This window comes from Myxocyprinus asiaticus, chromosome 1 (genome assembly GCF_019703515.2).
Source record: "Myxocyprinus asiaticus isolate MX2 ecotype Aquarium Trade chromosome 1, UBuf_Myxa_2, whole genome shotgun sequence".
NCBI lineage: Eukaryota > Metazoa > Chordata > Actinopteri > Cypriniformes > Catostomidae > Myxocyprinus > Myxocyprinus asiaticus.
The window spans coordinates 53,188,994-53,206,445 of NC_059344.1; the positions used below are offsets into that span (position 1 = coordinate 53,188,994).

Consider the following 17,452-nt stretch of genomic DNA (forward strand, 5'->3'; position numbering starts at 1 on the left):
ATTTTATGGACTCTTCCCCCCAGCTCAAACCCAAACCTAAACCTAACCATTAGTGGAGAAATAATGTAAATGCTAGGGGCAAAAGTGCAACCTCCAAATCACACTCGTCACTGATTAAGTGAATGCAATTACTTCCTGGTTTCAACGTGGATACGAATCCGGGTCTCTTACACTGCTGACGCAATGTGCTGCCGGTTGAGCCATGTGGGACGGTAAACACTGAAAGTGAATCATGACTGAGGCTGTCATTCTGTCTGAAATAATCTTTTGTGATCAACGGAGGAAAGAAAGTCATACAGGTTTAGAACAGCTTGAGTGTTGGCAAATAATGACAGATTTTCCTTTTTGGATGAACTATCCCTTTAACATGTCATATTGCTGCTTCTTAGAGTAAGTCTTTCAGATTTTAGATGGAACAGAACAGTGTGCTGACCCAGTCACTTTGAAACAGTGCCTGCAGACTATATACAGTATTAGTTAATATCATTGCAGCCTTTTGGGATTTAATAGTCACCCAAGGTCATATTTTGATTTTGATTTAAATTTGATAAGTTTTGCAGCCTTACACATTAGATGTCACAAGTTCTCTGATTACTTAGTTGGCATTTTCAAGAGTGCAACAAGCACTTCACGCTGAGAGTCTTTGGCCAAATGTCAAATATTTGCCAGCCTTATATTTTTGAGGAGCTTTTATTTTTTGCACAGTTGTCAGACTAAATGCACATGCGTATAGACATAGTTCACTAGCTTATTTTTCTCTTTCCCTGAAAGTAGGTATGATTTTTACCCCCACTTAAAACTTACATATGCCACCAAGCATAACAACATGCTGAGGCCCTTGTTTTACTACCACCAGCAACTTGCAGGTGCCCCAGTCGCTAAAGCAATCAAGAGGAGGTCGCTTTTTACAACTGACTCACTTAACATGAAGCAAAGGCAGGTTTGTTTTTTTGCAATGAGGTGTCCAGAAAGTTATTAATAAAATGCTAACTTTTCAATTTGTTGGTTTATATTTTCAATATATTTTTCGGAGCTTATGACACCAAGATTTTATGAATTGGTTGGAAAGGAGACCAACAGCACAGACATAAATAATAGTAATCCCACAGCCAAAAGAAAAAGCTGATTTCAGCAAAGCTCTCAAGACAATGAGAAGGTAGTAGTAGAAAGCAATGGAGAAAGAATCAAAGGTGAGGGTGAGAAAGTGAGATAGAGGCTTAACTGATCTTCCTTTTGATATCCACACCTCAATTATACGCTCTGTTGCAATGTAGGTGAGGTTTAGGTTATCATTACATTGCTCTTTCGCAAAAAAAGCACATAAAACCCTCTGGTGTTGTCCCCCAGGTATTCTGCTTCTTGAGGTTTTAAAAAGTAAGAAAGCCAGAACAGAGATAACAATCAAAATAGTAAGAAAAAAACATTCCCCTAACATGAGTGTCTTGTCTCTACCATTCATCTTGTATCAAGGTTGAATGGCCGTAAAATTCAGCTTTAAAGTATAATCAGTTTGTTTAGATTTGACAAAGGTGAATGCTGAAGATGGTCGGACTAATAAAAAAAAAAAAAATAGAAAAGTGTTTGTTCTGCTCCAGAAAAAAGCCACAAGACCAAAAAGCTTCAACGTTCCAACGTGACCTCATGTGAATTCGTATGTATTCTTACGTTAAGTTTGGTTCAAGCAAATGTACATTCTCTTACATTTGCATAGACACCAAAACATACAATATTGACGAATTGACATCATCTAAATGCCATCATTTTACATATTAACACCTAAAGAAAAGTACAAATGTTTTCGTGTGCCGTTTGAATGGATTAATATTGAAAACTGCTGATCTGTAGCTGCTGATCTCCTGGGATTTTCAGTCACAACAATCTAGAATTTACTCCAAATGTTGCCAAAAACAAAAAATATCAAGTGAGGGGCAGTTCTGTGAATGGAAATGCCTTGTTGGTGAGAGAGATCCACAGAGAATGGCCAGACTGGTTCAGCCTGACAAAGTCTACGGTTACCAGATAAATGCTCTGTACAATTGTGGTGAGAAGAATATCATCTCTGAATGTTATTCTGAGATGCGGGTTGGCGCTGTTTTGGCGGCACGAGGGGGACCTACACAATATTAGGCAGGTGGTTTTAATGTTGTGGCTGATCGGTGTCCATTTAAATGTTACAAATATTAACGTACAAATAGCTACGTATATTAATGAGATCAGGCTGAAAGTTCAGGTGTAGATTTACTGTAGCATTAGAGTTTAACATCAGCATTGCAGTTTTGCTACCTTTTCACTGAAGCTGAACCTTCGATACATGAAGACAAGTCATGCAACTCTCCAGTTAAAGAAAATACAGCAGTGACAAACTGCATTTCTTAATAATGCATCTTATGTATAAAGAAATATATTTTGCTACATGAAAATGCCACCCTTTTTTATTTTTTTTTAAAATTATTTTAATTTATTTTATTTTAGTTAGCACCACATTCTTCACCCCATAAAGGACAGATGGTAAAGGCAGCCTCAAACAACAGCTTTGAAATCCACACATTTATGTGGAGAATAAGCCAAGTATGTTTCCTACTGCTGCCGCAGACAGATACGATTTAGAGGGTTGTACTTCACCACAGAATGGGCAGTACTCAGTGTCTTCTTTGCTATTCAGGGATTGGTATGTTGTGCCTTTACTGTCCCTTTGGAAAATCATCTCATTACATGTGCAACATGGACTGACATTGAAATAAAAATTAAGTTTGGTTATATATTTGCATAAAATAATACTGATATTTGAATAGATATACAGTGTGCTTCAAAAGTCCACATGTGAAAATGCTTCTATTTTGCATTTTAAAATGCAAAAAAATAAAAATAAAATAAAAAAATGCATATCCCCCTTTTTGCTTCTATGACATTATGCACTTGAGTTGGCATGGGTTACTACCACCCTGTTTTACAATACTCTATTATCATTCCTCTCAAACATATGAGCTGATAACATCCCTCATCTGTTCAAGCTCCATCAGTGTAAACAATAAACAAATTCTTATCTGACATATCTGATTAACCCATTTTTTTTCTGCAAGCCATGAGGTCAAGGCACTGCAAACAAAGAATTACCTCTTTCTTGATTTTAATTTGTTTGTTATATAATAAATAAGATTTAAACACTTGATTATAACACATTATAACACACTGTGATTAGAATGTTTAGACTGTTATTGCAAGAAATCAAATCAAAATAAATTGCTAGTTTAAACTGCTATAGATTTATCATCTGCAGTACAATATGCAGTGTTTTCTAATTTACTTTAAATGCACACCCTCTCTAGGTAGTATCAGATAATAGGAAATATAATCATATAGCAGTTGAAAGTTAATGTCTGTCACAGCATCTGTGATGTAAGTTTGTAACCAATTATCTTTTGTTTTTCATTACCTTCCCAGATGCATGGGAGTGGTATTGTAGGAAAAGCAATGAGTAATTTGTTGTGCACACGCACTTAAATTTGTACACAATTTCAAATGCACATACAAAAGACTGCCACCCACACATCTATTCTGTGTTGTGCTGTTCAGTGGGAAAGAACATGTCGGAGAGGTTATAAGGTTGCCACTGAAACTTAAACATTAAGTGATACAAAGATGAGACACTGAATTTGTCTCTTCGGTGATTGTTTGTGCTTTCATTTGCTATGACTGATTAAATTGATTGCTTTTGATGTCACACTTGTTAATTGTAAAGGCAACAGCTCTTGATTGAAATGGTATTGAAACTCTCTTTCCCCTGCTTTTTTGTCCTTCATGTGCTTCCTTCACATAGACTTCTACTCTAATTTTACGCAAACATTTACATAGTTCCATTTATTCCTAATTATTTGTGCCTCCAATCATTTTTTAACTGCTCTTCCATTTCCCTGTTTTCTCTGTCTCATCTTACTCTTTGTGATCAGCGTTCCTTTTTGTATCTGGTCTCTGCTAATGATGTATTTCATTGGCCGCATGTCCTTGTTTTTGTTTGTTTTGTTTTTTGTTGTTTTTTTATTATTTATTTAATTATTTGTTTTTATGTGGCTGCTAAGTGCCTCCATGTCAAGCCCTATGTTATTTGCTGTTAACAAATTACGCCGAGCCACCCAAAATGCTGAAAGCCAGCATAAACAAACCATTAGCTGAGGATATGCACAATGTGTGGACTTGCAGTTAAGTTGAGGGTTTTTATTAAAGCACTCTGTCCAGGGTTTTTCCACTGTTATGGCCAAAGCACCAAGAGACATGCGCTGTTGGCTATGAAGCTTGTAGAAAGGAGGAAAATCAATATAAACAAGGAATGATATTTCCTTCCAAAGTGTGTAAAAAGCTCTTAATCAGGGCGTAAATAAATAAGTATAGCAGGTGTTTAAGATTAAGTGCATTACTGAAAAAAATCCAAAGATGGCTTGAGTGGAAATTTGGAGAAAATGTCCTGATTTTTATGGCCTACACATTCAAATCAAAATGTTAATGTTACACCGATCAGCCACAACATTAAAACCACCTGCATAATATTGTGTAGGTCCCCCTCGTGCCGCCAAAACAGCGCCAACCCGCATCTCAGAATAGCATTCAGAGATGATATTCTTCTCACCACAGTTGTACAGGGTGGTTATCTGAGTTACCCTAGACTTTGTCAGGCTGAACCAGTCTGGCCATTCTCTGTTGACCTCTCTCATCAACAAGGCATTTCTGTCCACAGAACTGCCACTCACTGGATATGTTTTGTTTTTGGCACCATTCGGAGTAAATTCTAGAGACTGTTGTGTGTGAAAATCCCAAGAGATCAGCAGTTACAGAAATACACAAACCAGCCCATCAAGCACCAACAATCATCCATGCGATTATCTAATCAGTCAATCATGTGGCAGCAGTGCAGTGCATAAAATCAAGCAGATATGGGTCAGGAGCTTCAGTTAATGTTCACATCAACCATCAAAATGGGAAAAAATAAGATCTTAGTGATTTGGACCATGGCATGATTGTTGGTGCCAGATGGGCTGGTATGAGTATTTCTGTAACTGTGGCAAATCTGTATAAATCACTGTAAAGATTTACCTTAGTTATTCTAGCTGTAAGCAGCCCTTATTGGCTGGCAAAGCCAGGTGTTATTACTTGTTACCATGCCAACAGTGGTTCTGGGTAGTTCATTGGCCAGTGTGGCTGGCAAACTGCCAGTTATAGTCTTTGCCAGTATATTTTAAGTTAGTGACCACATATGACTGATAATAGCTAATGTGGCAGAACATTATGCATACCAATTGGGTTATCAAAGACAAAAGAAGCTAACTGCTTTTAGCCTTGCAGCCTAGTCAGTGACACTGAGAGGTTTTCATTAGGCTTGAAATCCATTTCGCGATATCATGACCATTCTGCTACAAATGGACCAACCTAATTATGGCTTTAGCACATCCTGTACTGGCACTTTGAAGGCAAAAGACTTTAACACAATGACATAAATTTGTAAATATCTTTTGAATGAGTGGTTATGAATGAGTGGTGGTTTAAATATGGCATTTCATGCCACGATTATTGTGAGGGCTTGTGACTGCTCTACAAAGGCAAAACACAGTAACTATGTCAATTTTTAATACTGTGGTTTGCCTTGGCTTTAGTGTGGATTTTGTAGTTACTGCAGTTTTCACACTTTATTTTCTCTGAATCTGAGCATAGTCTACCAGACCATAGTCTAAGAAATCAAATTTTTAGTCTAGGTTTGTCATAATCTTCAAAAACCTTCTGATAGAAGAGTTTTGGAGGAGGAAAGAGGAAGAGCAGGGCTGTTGTGTTAAGGATGAAACAACACACTCTCATAAGGAAACACTCTCCAACTCTCACTTTACCAACTTTTATGCATGCATCCCAAAACGGCACTCTGATGGTGTTATTAACCCATTTCAAAAGGGTTTGTTCATTCAAATAATAACAATTCTTCCCCTGGGTCATGGACTGAGTGGTTTGGAGCAGTTCCTTGTGCCGTTAAACAGTAATGGGAAACTTTACAACACAGAGAATAAAAAGAACATTGAGTAAAGTGGAATATTTACCTTTAATGCATTGGCACAAATTCACTGTACTATGGTACTGCTACAGAAGGCTACTTATTTGAAGAGTACTTTACTGTCTTAGAGATTATGCACCTTGTATCTGGTTCTTTTTTTTTAAACCTCGCATTTTCTCTCCTCATCAAACGTGCACACACAGACCAACTGGCAATATAGTATAATTTGTTTTTTTCAAAATCACCTATTTGAATAATAACAGCTAACTATTGTAATATATATATATATATATATATATATATATATATATATATATATATATATATATAATTTTTTTTATTATTTTTATTTTATTTCATAAATACAGTATCTTAAAGTTTGAAGTAGCATCAATAGCAAGCTACGTTTTCCATGTAGCTTGTTTAACTAGCTACTCTTTATAAAGGGTAGCTTTCAGCTTAGATTAATTTATCTGTTAGAAGGTTTTTTGAGTAGCATGAATGTTGTGCTTAATGCTCATGTGTGTGTTGCATTTTGAATGTTAATATGTTGCCTAGTACAAAATGATCACACTAACATATATATTTCATACAGTACTGTTGCTAAAAATATCTGCTCATAGGAGAATGGTGCCCCATCAGTTTATAAACCATTTTATTTGGTTGATTTGGTTGATGTAATGAAATGCTGGAAGATTGTAAAAATAAACTGCATATGAGTGTGTATGACTGTGTATCAACTGTTGTTAATTAGTCAATTTGGGACAGAATTTTGCTGCAGGCATGTAAAGTAGAGGGACTCTGTGTGACATTTATTTATGTAAGTAAGTATTTATTTATTTATGTATTTATTTATTTATTCATTGCTTTGTTATTATTTTTTTCTCTTGTCCCTTTTATACATACACACACACACACACACACCCAAGCACACATGATCATGGTCACAATAAACACTGAGCCAACTTTAATCTTCTCAAATGATATAGGCCACAGGGATCTAATTATATAACACAGAGCACAAATGTTATGGTCATTCACTCTATTTGTGTCTGTGTTGATGTTTTTATACCAACATGTAAGTGTCATAAAGATAGGATATCTAAGACTATACTGTAGCTCTGTTCCAAAACCTATTGAGCTGCCTTGCTCTCTGCTGCTTACATAGGCAGTTACCTTCATAAGGTGACATCCCAATTGAAATTAAATGACTAAGAGTTTTAAGAGTTTGATGTTAGTATGTTGAGGTTAGCACAGTGTCTGCTAATAAATGCTATAAAAAATATGTTTTTAATTTTTTGTTCATGATATTTAATGCATTAAGTAATGTTAACGAATGGAACCTTATTGTAAAGTGTTACCGATTGATTATGGAGCTATGCAAAACTTTCAATTAAATATAGCTGGTATTTCTCTTGACTCCGTCCACCATCTAAAAATTATTATTTTTTTATTTTTTTATTTTTTTTGAGCCCATTACTGTACCTTCTGAAATGGTCTTATCTATGAATAATGATGTAATGCTGCCTTGAAATTTGGATAAATGAGATATATTTTAAGGCAGCATAATTTTACCTTTTCAGAAAGCCTTTTTCATCAGGAGCTGACCCTAAAAGTCTGTCTAGTTAGGCTGTTCTCTATGTTTTGGAAGCAAAACTTACATAATATGTACAACTGCTTGTCTGCATGTTGTAGTGTTTGATTGTTTCCTTTAGCATTTTCTTAATCAACTATTGATTTTTTTTATTATTATTATTTTCATAATATGTCATTAATTATGCAGATTGATTTCCGTTATTCAACATTCATGTGTTTTTGGGGCCAAATTGTGCCTATTGTGCATTCCCAAAACCTGCTGTAAGCCTGTCTGTTGCTATGGGTAAATACAGAAGGCAGATATGTACACAGTGTCTGTCCAATCGCGCACATCTATGCACACACACACATACACACACACACACACACACACGCACAGGGCAACTCATCTTTGCCCCTCATTTCACCTAAGCTATTCTTAAATAGGCTTTGTTAGCAATGTTATGAATTTTGGCAAAGTACTTACATGACAAAAATACCATTAACGCACACATTACAGACACAATGTCCTCTCTCTTTTTTACAGTCTCTATCTATTTTGCTCCCTCTCTTGCTTGATGTCCGCATCAGCACTCTTGCAGACAGTGCTGTACTTCCTATCGCTCTCCCTCAATCCGTCTCTTTTTCCTCACTTTATCTTGCCCTCACACGTTAGCCTTCCTCAGCAACTATCTCAAACTGCAGACAGACATGAAGATAATGAGAGAGAAAAAAGAGAGACAGTAATTTAGCAATCAAGTCCCCTGCCCTTATGTTCTGTTCTAAGGCAACAAAAGTTTCTATAACAAAAGCTTATCTAACTCATATAGTAGCTAATTTCACCTTTACTGAGGTCATCCTGGTCTCATAGATTCAAGTTACTATACCTACATTTTTGTGAAATTATTTTTACATGACTCAAGGTACACCACTTAACTAATGAAATGAAAACTACAGGTGCTACAACAACAATTACCTTTATTCCCTTTTACTGAAATTATGAGTAATATGGCAGATTATCAATTCATAAATACCTTCTTTTGGCCCTGTTCCTCCCACAATGCTATCTTATGACATCTAAACACTTTTACTTTATTGCATGACTCTAACCAACTTCATTTACAGGTACTAGCACTAATAGAACATCGCATTTGTGATGCAAAGGTCCGGGGTATACCATTTGCTTTATTATACTATCGGTTAGGTTTAGGTTTAAGGTAGAGTGGTAGGTTTTGTTGAACCAAAACTCAAAAAAGCATTAACCTTAAAAACCCCAATTAACTCACTTCAAGCACAGTGGATATTTTACCTCGGTAGTGCAGAAAAAATTTAATGAACCATGTAAAAAATCATTTTGCAAAAATGTTGACACAGTCACGTAATTTGTATAAGATTAGACTGACTTTAATGCTTAACAGTGCTTCTGATTTTTATTTTTTTGTTTAACTTTTTTGTTGTTTTACTGTTTTATTTTTTAGGACATTAAGTTACACTTTGAAAAAAGAAGATCAACAGGTATCATCAAGAATATTACTGGTTCCCTTATTTTAATCTCCATTTCCATAATCAGTAATAGAAAATCATCTTAACACTTGTTAACATTGACATTGAATTTACTCAAACAAAAATTAAACATCTTTTTTCAGCGCTAGTATTATTCATGAAAAACAAAAAGGAAACTAAATTGTTGAACACTTTCACTTATTGTTGTCCATTTCATCCATTTCGCCATTCAAAAGATGTTTTAAAACAGAATTTATTGATTGATTCTATTAACTTGGAATTATATTTTTTCTTTTTTTCTTCTATAGTAGTCCAGTGACCCTGCATTAACATTGTCTCTCAGTTTCACAGAACACATTACCCTATTGGATGATGGTGGTCACAGGGACAAGTTGATCCAGTGATGTCATAAAATGACTTTTGATTATTTCTTTGTGCATTAATCCACTCACTCCCCTTCACACAAACACTTACACACTCACACACATACACTCTCTCTCTCTCACACACACACACACACACACAAAAACAATGATATACCACTGCCAATGCCCATTAAAGTTCTAAATGTGTCCCAAATCACATTTTCACTGTTCCATTTAAACATTTCCACATCCCTATCTTGTGGTCTGCATCCTGTACATTTCACATTTGCTGTTATACCATTGCTGCCATTATCAATTAATCTCATCCGATCAATTTTGCATGACTCGGCATGTCCGCTTGCCGTGACTCTGTCCGTGTAATTCACATGCAAGCTTATTGATCAGTGCTTAAATGACACCACATTTTCCCCAACCTCATGTGAGTTAGCAATTGCTGCTTGTCTTTAGGTCTATAGCCTAGTTGTTGTTCAGAATGACTCTCAGCATTTAAAAATAAAAATAAAAAAAAAGTTTTCTTCTTGACTTCATCTCTGTTTTCTATCTCTTTCTCTCGATTGATCCAATTAACATTTTATGGGATCTTCAACATTTTCAACACCTCTCTAAGCTTTACCTACAAACTTTCCATCTCACCTTCAAACTCCTCTCTTGGATCCTGTTTATGTCCATCTTGAGTTCCTTACAACCTCTCATGCCATTTATCTACTTGTGAGTCTCACCAATCCTCTCTGTCCCTACACCACACTCTCCTCCAGTTCTTCTCCTTTGTCTTTGTCCTTTTCTATATCCTTCAACCGCTGGTTCCTTGCAATCTCTGCTGTTGGAGGGTTGAAATTTGAATTGGTGGTGTTGTAGGCACGGATGTATCCATGCGAATGTCGCACCTGGAAATCTTCACTGCCACTGCTGGTCGTTGAGGTGCTTGTTTCTGAGCTGCACTGGACAAGCATGCCATGTAATGACTGGCTCCGTTTGGTCCAGATTACGTTAAGTCTCTTGGCGTAACTATAGCAGGCTGTTGTGGCGATTTCACCCATATCAAATGATGAACTTCTCTTATAGCGCAGAGCACTGTGAGCAGAACTGTTGCCTGGTAAAACAGGGCTCTGATAGACAAGTGAGGAATTCCATTGGCTGTCTTTCCCTCCCCGACGGACCACAATGCCCCCCCCTGTGCTGAACCGCCTGTTACTGAGTTGTGCGCTGTATGTGGGGGGTGGGGCCCAACTTAAGCTGGCCCGTTTACCTGTGTCCCTGTTGGTAGTACGGAGTTTGATTTGTGTTGCTCCTGACTGGCTTGACAGACGTGGCAATGTAGAGGGGGAATGATTACTGGGGGTGTAATACAAAGACATTTTCTCTTTCTCACCTTCAATTCCCGCCCTGAATTGCTCCAGATTCACTTTGGGCTTTGGAAGGGTTTTTGGTTTAACTTTCGAAGTTGGTTTAGGTACTGACCCCAACCCTCCCTCTGATACTTTCTGTTTTTGAACAAGCCCATTGGGCAGCACCACCATCATCACATTCCCATTCCCATTGCTCTGAGAGAAGACATCAGCTCCCTTAGCAGCAAGAGCCGGGGAGTCTGATCCTGAGCATCCTGCCTCATCTCCTACTTCATGAAGATTGTCATGGTTACTGCACACACTGTGGCGCACCATCAGTGCCACAGTAAACACCAGCAGCGTTACAACAACAACTCCACCAACCAGAATGGTTAAAGTCCCGCCCAGGTAGTGGGCTTGTAGTGAACGACAGTCAGGGTAATTTTCCTTGGTGCTAAACTGCATGCAACCAAGGACCTTTGTGGCAGCCATAGAAGTAACTGTGTCATCAAAAATGGCTAGCACGCACAAATTGTACTCTATTCCAGAGACCAGGTTTTTCAGTAGGAAGCTGTCACTAGTGGGGGGCAGAATCCTTAGAGAGAGAGAAAGAGAAAGAAGGGTTAGAACCTGAAGCAATTATGCATCCGTATACACACACACACACACACACACACATATACAGTGCCTTCCCCTCATTCTATCACAATGAAACAGCATTTTGTTTAAGCGCTTGTTCCTCTAAAGCGAATCTCTTGTTCGTACACTGTCGTCACACAAAAGCATTACTAATGTAATGGAAATGTAGAGGGCTGTTCTGGCACAGTGCTAGCAAAATTAAGCCCTTCCCAAACAATACCTCTAATATCGACATAAAATTACAAGCTCTGATCAAGACCTTGACATGTGTAGAATACTGCTTTAGTCACGGTATTAAAACCCCATTATCCTCCTACATACAGCTCACTCTTTCCTTCTCTCAAAGATAAAATGCATTGACTGACGCCTACTGTCCACTGGCTCTGAAGATTTTAATTATGTGTCAGCTAAAAATTAAATGAGACTTCCTATGGTGACTTGCTCCTGGAATATTTAGTTACAAACAAGCACATGACCAGATTCTTCAGGTGTTGTCCATTTTTGTTGGGCACATTACACATTGCTTCGTAATTTTGTGTTTATGCTTGAATTACACCTTGGCAGTGGTACTGTTTATTTTATGGCCTTAAGTACTCAACAACACACAAGCAAAATATCTTTAAAAACCCGTATCACCCTGAAGGAGTTTATGTAAGAGATATTGTACTGTGAGCCAGTCATTATCACAAAATAAAGCCTGACAGGGTAATCGTGAAGCGGAGGTATGTTGTATTGCAATCTCGTTGTAAATTTTGTGATTATAAACATCTGATTAGATTATCCGGCTATATTATTACACGGCTACTTAAAATACTACAAATAAATACATGGACATTAAATATTTCAGTTGAGTTGATTTGAGTTGAAATTATTATATTAGCTTACTTGTAGAGACTACGGAGTGACAAAACACGAGCACAACTATGTAGGAAACAAATGTTTCCCACAAAGTGCATTATTCAAAAATATTTCACCACTGTTTGACCACACTCAGAATGAAGTACTCCAGAAAGCTGTGTAATAATTATTGCACATCTACTTACCCAATGCTGTACATTAATGAACATGAAATATTGATTTGAGTTGAAGTTATTTTCTAATGTGGAAAGAGAGAGCAGGTATCGTTTATTCGAAATACGGATAGTGATACAAGAAACATGAAACTAGAACAGCTTTTTCGGAAATCTGTTACCTGGGATAACGGGCAATTGTCCTATTTTGCTGTCATTAAACAAAAATATTTGACCGCAGAATACCACAATTGACCAGAATCACATATTCCAAAGAGCTGTGTAGGAAATTTGGTGCTATTGTTGTGAATTTTTTTTTTTCTGTTTTTGTATATTAAATATTTGTACTGCTAAGATCTGAAAATCCAGCATTTGTTTTAAGGCATGATTGTGCTGGCAGATGGGTTTTTATTTTTTATTTATTTTTTAATTTTTTTTCAATAGAGTAAAAAAACAAACAAAAAAACTTTCTCTCTCTCGCACACACACACTCTGTTTGCCTGAGTTGCTCTGTCATTGGGGCTGGAATCTATTAAGCCTGGCTGTTGTGTAAATTATGAGTTAAAGCTCAAGGTCATTCTGTCTGCCCTCTTATAGCTTTGTATTTATAGACACTGTGTAGGTCTGCACGCCCTTGTTTCTTGTTGCTGTTTCAAGAGATATACTATTAAAATAAACAAGAAACAATGTCACAGTAGCTGTATGCATGGCAGTACACTGGAGATTGCATGTTTTATAAGTGACTGACTAAGCACTTGAAGGTAAATATCTCAGACATGCTGTTGAAAATATATTTGTGAACTATACTGTATACTATAGTGTATTTGTAGTTGATTTCCCTTTTTATGCAGCGGTGTAGGTGTACTTAGTATGAATGACAAAGATATAATGAGGTAGCATTAATTTTGCATGTATACTTGTAATTTATGTATGTACTCATGGTTGAAGTCCAGAGATGTAAAATCGCACAATTTTCAGTTGTTAAAGCATTCAAAGAAAAATTAAAATTGGCCTGTGTTTAATTGTTAGGTTCAGTCATTTGTGTCTATGGTGCTCAATGTATGAAAAGGGCATTTTTTTACCTGCATCAAGGTGGGAATTACACACACAGTTTGTATTAATTAATTGAATCTAACTCATTAAAACCTCATATGGGGCTCCAGTAAATGTAGTGCGCTACGTTTAGGAGCGGGTTTGGTTATTAGCAATAATTAATAATTATCAAAGATAATTATTAATTATTAAAATCAATAGAACACTGATGAGAATCAACATTATCTTTTTTTAATCCTTTAAATCAACAATTATCAAAGATAATCATTAATTGTTAACATCGATGAAACATTAATTAAAATTAACATTGATCATTCAAATTCAACAATCATCAAAGATAATTATCAATTATCAAAAATCAACAGAATATTAATAAGGATTAACTTTGACGGGGCACCACCCTGGAATCAGGGACTAATAACCAGATAGTATGACAGTCTCAATATTAGATTGTTTTCTTAGGAAAAAACAATGAATGAAGGCTTGAATCCGAGCACTGACATCCCGTCAGCATGACACAGGTGTATGCAAAACAAACCCTTCGGCCCGGCCCCGGCGTGGAGACCACCGCAGGAAGCAGATGCCACCCGTCTCACAGCTGGCTGCCAAGAACCCACGAAAGGCTTCAAAGCACCCCTGAGACGGGCAATCCAGGGTCGACGAAACCCACTGCTTTGGAGCTGGTAGGAAGACCACTCCATCCCCCGGTGTAGGGCCGGGTGGAGAATCTTTTGTTGCCTTTTTATTTGAATTTGCCACATGCCCAATTGGCTGCGGTACCCAACAGTTCAGCAAAAGAGCGGTTTCCTCATTCTCTGGGTCATATACCCGGTGTGCACGGGCGTCATCACGACCACCGTCCACCTTTTTACCCTTGCAGGATTGGTGCTCCAGCAGAGATCTCCCCGCCCCTGCGCGCCCAGCTGTGGCACAGATCCGCCCCCGATGTGACAGTCTCCACAGGTTGCGAGGACAGGCCTCTTCCTCCCCCGTCCCAGGCTGTTCTGGGAGTGGTCACAAGGAGCCAGGTAAGTGCTTCGATGTCCCTAGACTCAGCACGGCCACGACATGGTGTGGCACCTCGAGCTCCGCCCCGCCGCGAGGCCCCACCTGCCGGTACATCCGACGAGATTGTCCCTTTGGTCCCCCTCGCACAAAGCTTGGATGCGTGGCTTGCACTTTCCAATCCATCGCGATGGCTGATCCGGACCGTCCGACTCGGCTACGCGATTCAGTTCGCCAGGCATCCGCCCAGGTTCAGCGGTATCCACTTCACCTTAGTGAAGGACGAAAATGCTGCCACCTTGCGTGCAGAGATTGCCACCCTCCTACGGAAGGGTGCGATAGAACCTGTCCCTCCGGCCAAGATGAGGAAGGGGTTTTACAGCCCCTACTTCATCGTACCGAAAAAAGGTGGTGGGTTGTGGCCAATCTTGTAACTGCAATCTTGTAAGATGCTGATGCAAAAACGCATTCTGGCAAGCGTCCGTCTCAATTCTACCTCGACACAGACCCTTCCTCCGGTTTGCATTCGAGGGTCGGGCATATCAGTACAGGTCCTCCCTTTCGGTCTGTCCTTGTCCCCTCGTGTCTTCACGAAGGTCGCAGAGGCAGCTCTTGCCCCGTTAAGGGAGGTGGGCATTTGCATTCTCAACTATCTCGATGATTGGCTAATCCTAGCTCACTCTTGGGACATGTTGTGTGCACACAGGGACTTGGTGCTCTTGCACCTCAGCCGATTAGGGCTTCGGGTCAACTGGGAATAGAGTAAGCTCCTCCCAGTTCAGAGCATCTCTTTTCTCGGTTTGGAGTAGGACTCAGTCTCGATGACGGCGCGCCTCACAAACAAGCGCACAGTTGGCGCTGGCCTGTTTGAAGGCATTCAAACAGAAAACAGAGGTTCCACTGAATCTCTTTCAGAGGCTCCTGGGGCATATAGCATCCTCAGCGGTGGCCACCCCGCTTGGGTTGATGCATATGAGACCGCTTCAGCACTGGCTTCAGACTCGAGTCCCGAGATGGGCATGGAGCCGCGGGACACATCGCGTGGTCATCACGCTGGTCTGTCACCACCTCTTCAGCCCTTGGACCGACCTCACATTTCTACGGGCAGGCGTTCCCCTAGAGTAGGTCTCCAGGCACATCGTGGTCATGACAGACACCTCCAAAACGGGCTGGGGCGCTGTTTGCAATGGGCACACAGCCACTGGCTTATGGACGGGCCTGCGGCTGCGTTGGAAATCAACTGCTTCGAGTTGCTGGCAATTCTGCTCACCCTGCAGAGGTTCCGGCCATTGATCCAGGGCAAGCACGTGTTAGTTCGGACAGACAACATGGCAACGGTAGCATATGTCAACCACCAAGGCGGTCTGCACTCTCATTGTATATCACAACTCGCCTGCTGTCTCTTCCTCTGGAGTCAGCAGCACCTCAAGTCACTGCGAGCCACTCACATCCCGGGCGACCTTAACACTGCAGTGGACGTGCTGTCATGGCAGGTTACTCTCAGGGGAGAGTGGAGACTCCACCCTCAGGTGGTCCAGCTGATTTGGAGTCGATTCAGGCAGGCACAGGTAGACCTGTTCACCTCCCAAGAATCCTCCCACTGCCCTCTCTGGTATGCCCTGACTGAGGCACCTCTCGGCATAGACGCGCTGGTACACAGCTGGCCCCCTGTATGCCTTTAAGTGGCGTCTGTTCACTAAGTGGTGTTCTTCCCGACGGGAAGACCCCCAGAGATGAGCAGTCGGATTGGTGCTTTCCTTCCTGCAGGAGAGGTTGGAAGGGTGGTTGTCCCCTTCTACCTTGAAGGTGTACATTGCTGCCATAGCAGCACACCACAACACAGTGGACGGTAAGTCCTTAGGGAAGCACGACCTGATCATCAGGTTCCTGAGTGGTGCCAGGAGGTTGAACCCCTCCAGACCATGCCTCGTTCCCTCATGGGACCTCTCTGTAGTTTTCAGGGTCTACAGCGAGCCCTCTTTGAGCCTTTGCAGTCAGCTGAGCTTAAGGCACTCTCCTTGAAGACTGCCCTCCTGACTGTGCTCACCTCCATAAAGAGGGTAGGAGATCTTCAAGCGTTCTCTGTCAGCGAAACGTGCCTGGAATTCAGTCCGGGCTACTCTCACGTGATCCTGAGACCCCGACCGGGCTATGTGCCCAAGGTTCCCACGACCCCTTTTAGGGACCAGGTGGTGAACCTGCGAGCGCTGGCCCAGGAGGAGACAGACCCAGCCCTATCGTTGCTGTGTCCGGTGCGCGCTTCACGCATCTATTTGGATTGCACGCAGAGCTCTAGGATCTCTGAGCAGCTCTTTGTCTGCTTTGGTGGACAGCGGAAAGGAAGCGCTGTCTCCATGCAGAGGATCGCCCACTGGCTCATTGACGCCATAGCTATGGCATATCATGCCCAGGACGTGCCGCCCCCGGTAGGGCTATGAGCCCATTCTACCAGGGGTGTAGGGGCCTCATGGGCCCTGACCAGGGGTGCCTCTCTAACAGACATTTGCAGAGCAGTGGGCTGGGCAACACTCAACACCTTTGCAAGGTTCTACAACCTCCGGGTGGAACCGGTTTCATCCGGGGTAGTGGCATGCAATACAAGCAGAAAAGCCCGGGATAGCCGGCCAGGTGTATCGCTTGCACATAGCACCTTTCACCTCCTCTGAGCTGAAGACATGTGCCATTAATTCCCAGTAGTGTTCACAAACTATTTTCCCTGGTTGACTTCCTCCGAGGCCTGTGGCAGTCGAGTTTTTGGAGAGACTCGCTGCCGGCCCAGTACACGTGCTAACTAAAAGCCCTGTTCTAGGGTAGGTGCGCCCCATGTGGTGGTTCCCTGTAAGGTAACCCCATGCAATGTATATCTTCTGCTAATTTGTTTCCCTGTTGGCAAACTGCATCTTCCTTGGGCAGAGGCCCCTCTGCCAC

At 40.5% G+C, this 17,452-nt stretch overlaps 2 protein-coding genes across 2 annotated transcripts in view; one reads left to right on the plus strand and one right to left on the minus strand.

Moving 5' to 3' along the window:
* The window catches only part of LOC127441263 (pyruvate carboxylase, mitochondrial-like), a 235,469-nt gene that overhangs the window by 126,634 nt on the left and 91,383 nt on the right, over positions 1-17,452 (plus strand). The gene's annotated exons all lie outside the window — the stretch shown is intronic.
* The window catches only part of LOC127441045 (leucine-rich repeat and fibronectin type-III domain-containing protein 4-like), a 32,008-nt gene continuing 23,473 nt past the window's right edge, over positions 8,918-17,452 (minus strand). The window contains exon 4 of the mRNA XM_051698194.1: positions 8,918-11,412. Coding sequence (XP_051554154.1) covers positions 10,227-11,412 — 1,186 coding nt within the window. The 3' untranslated portion in view covers positions 8,918-10,226. The remainder of the gene's footprint in view (positions 11,413-17,452) is intronic.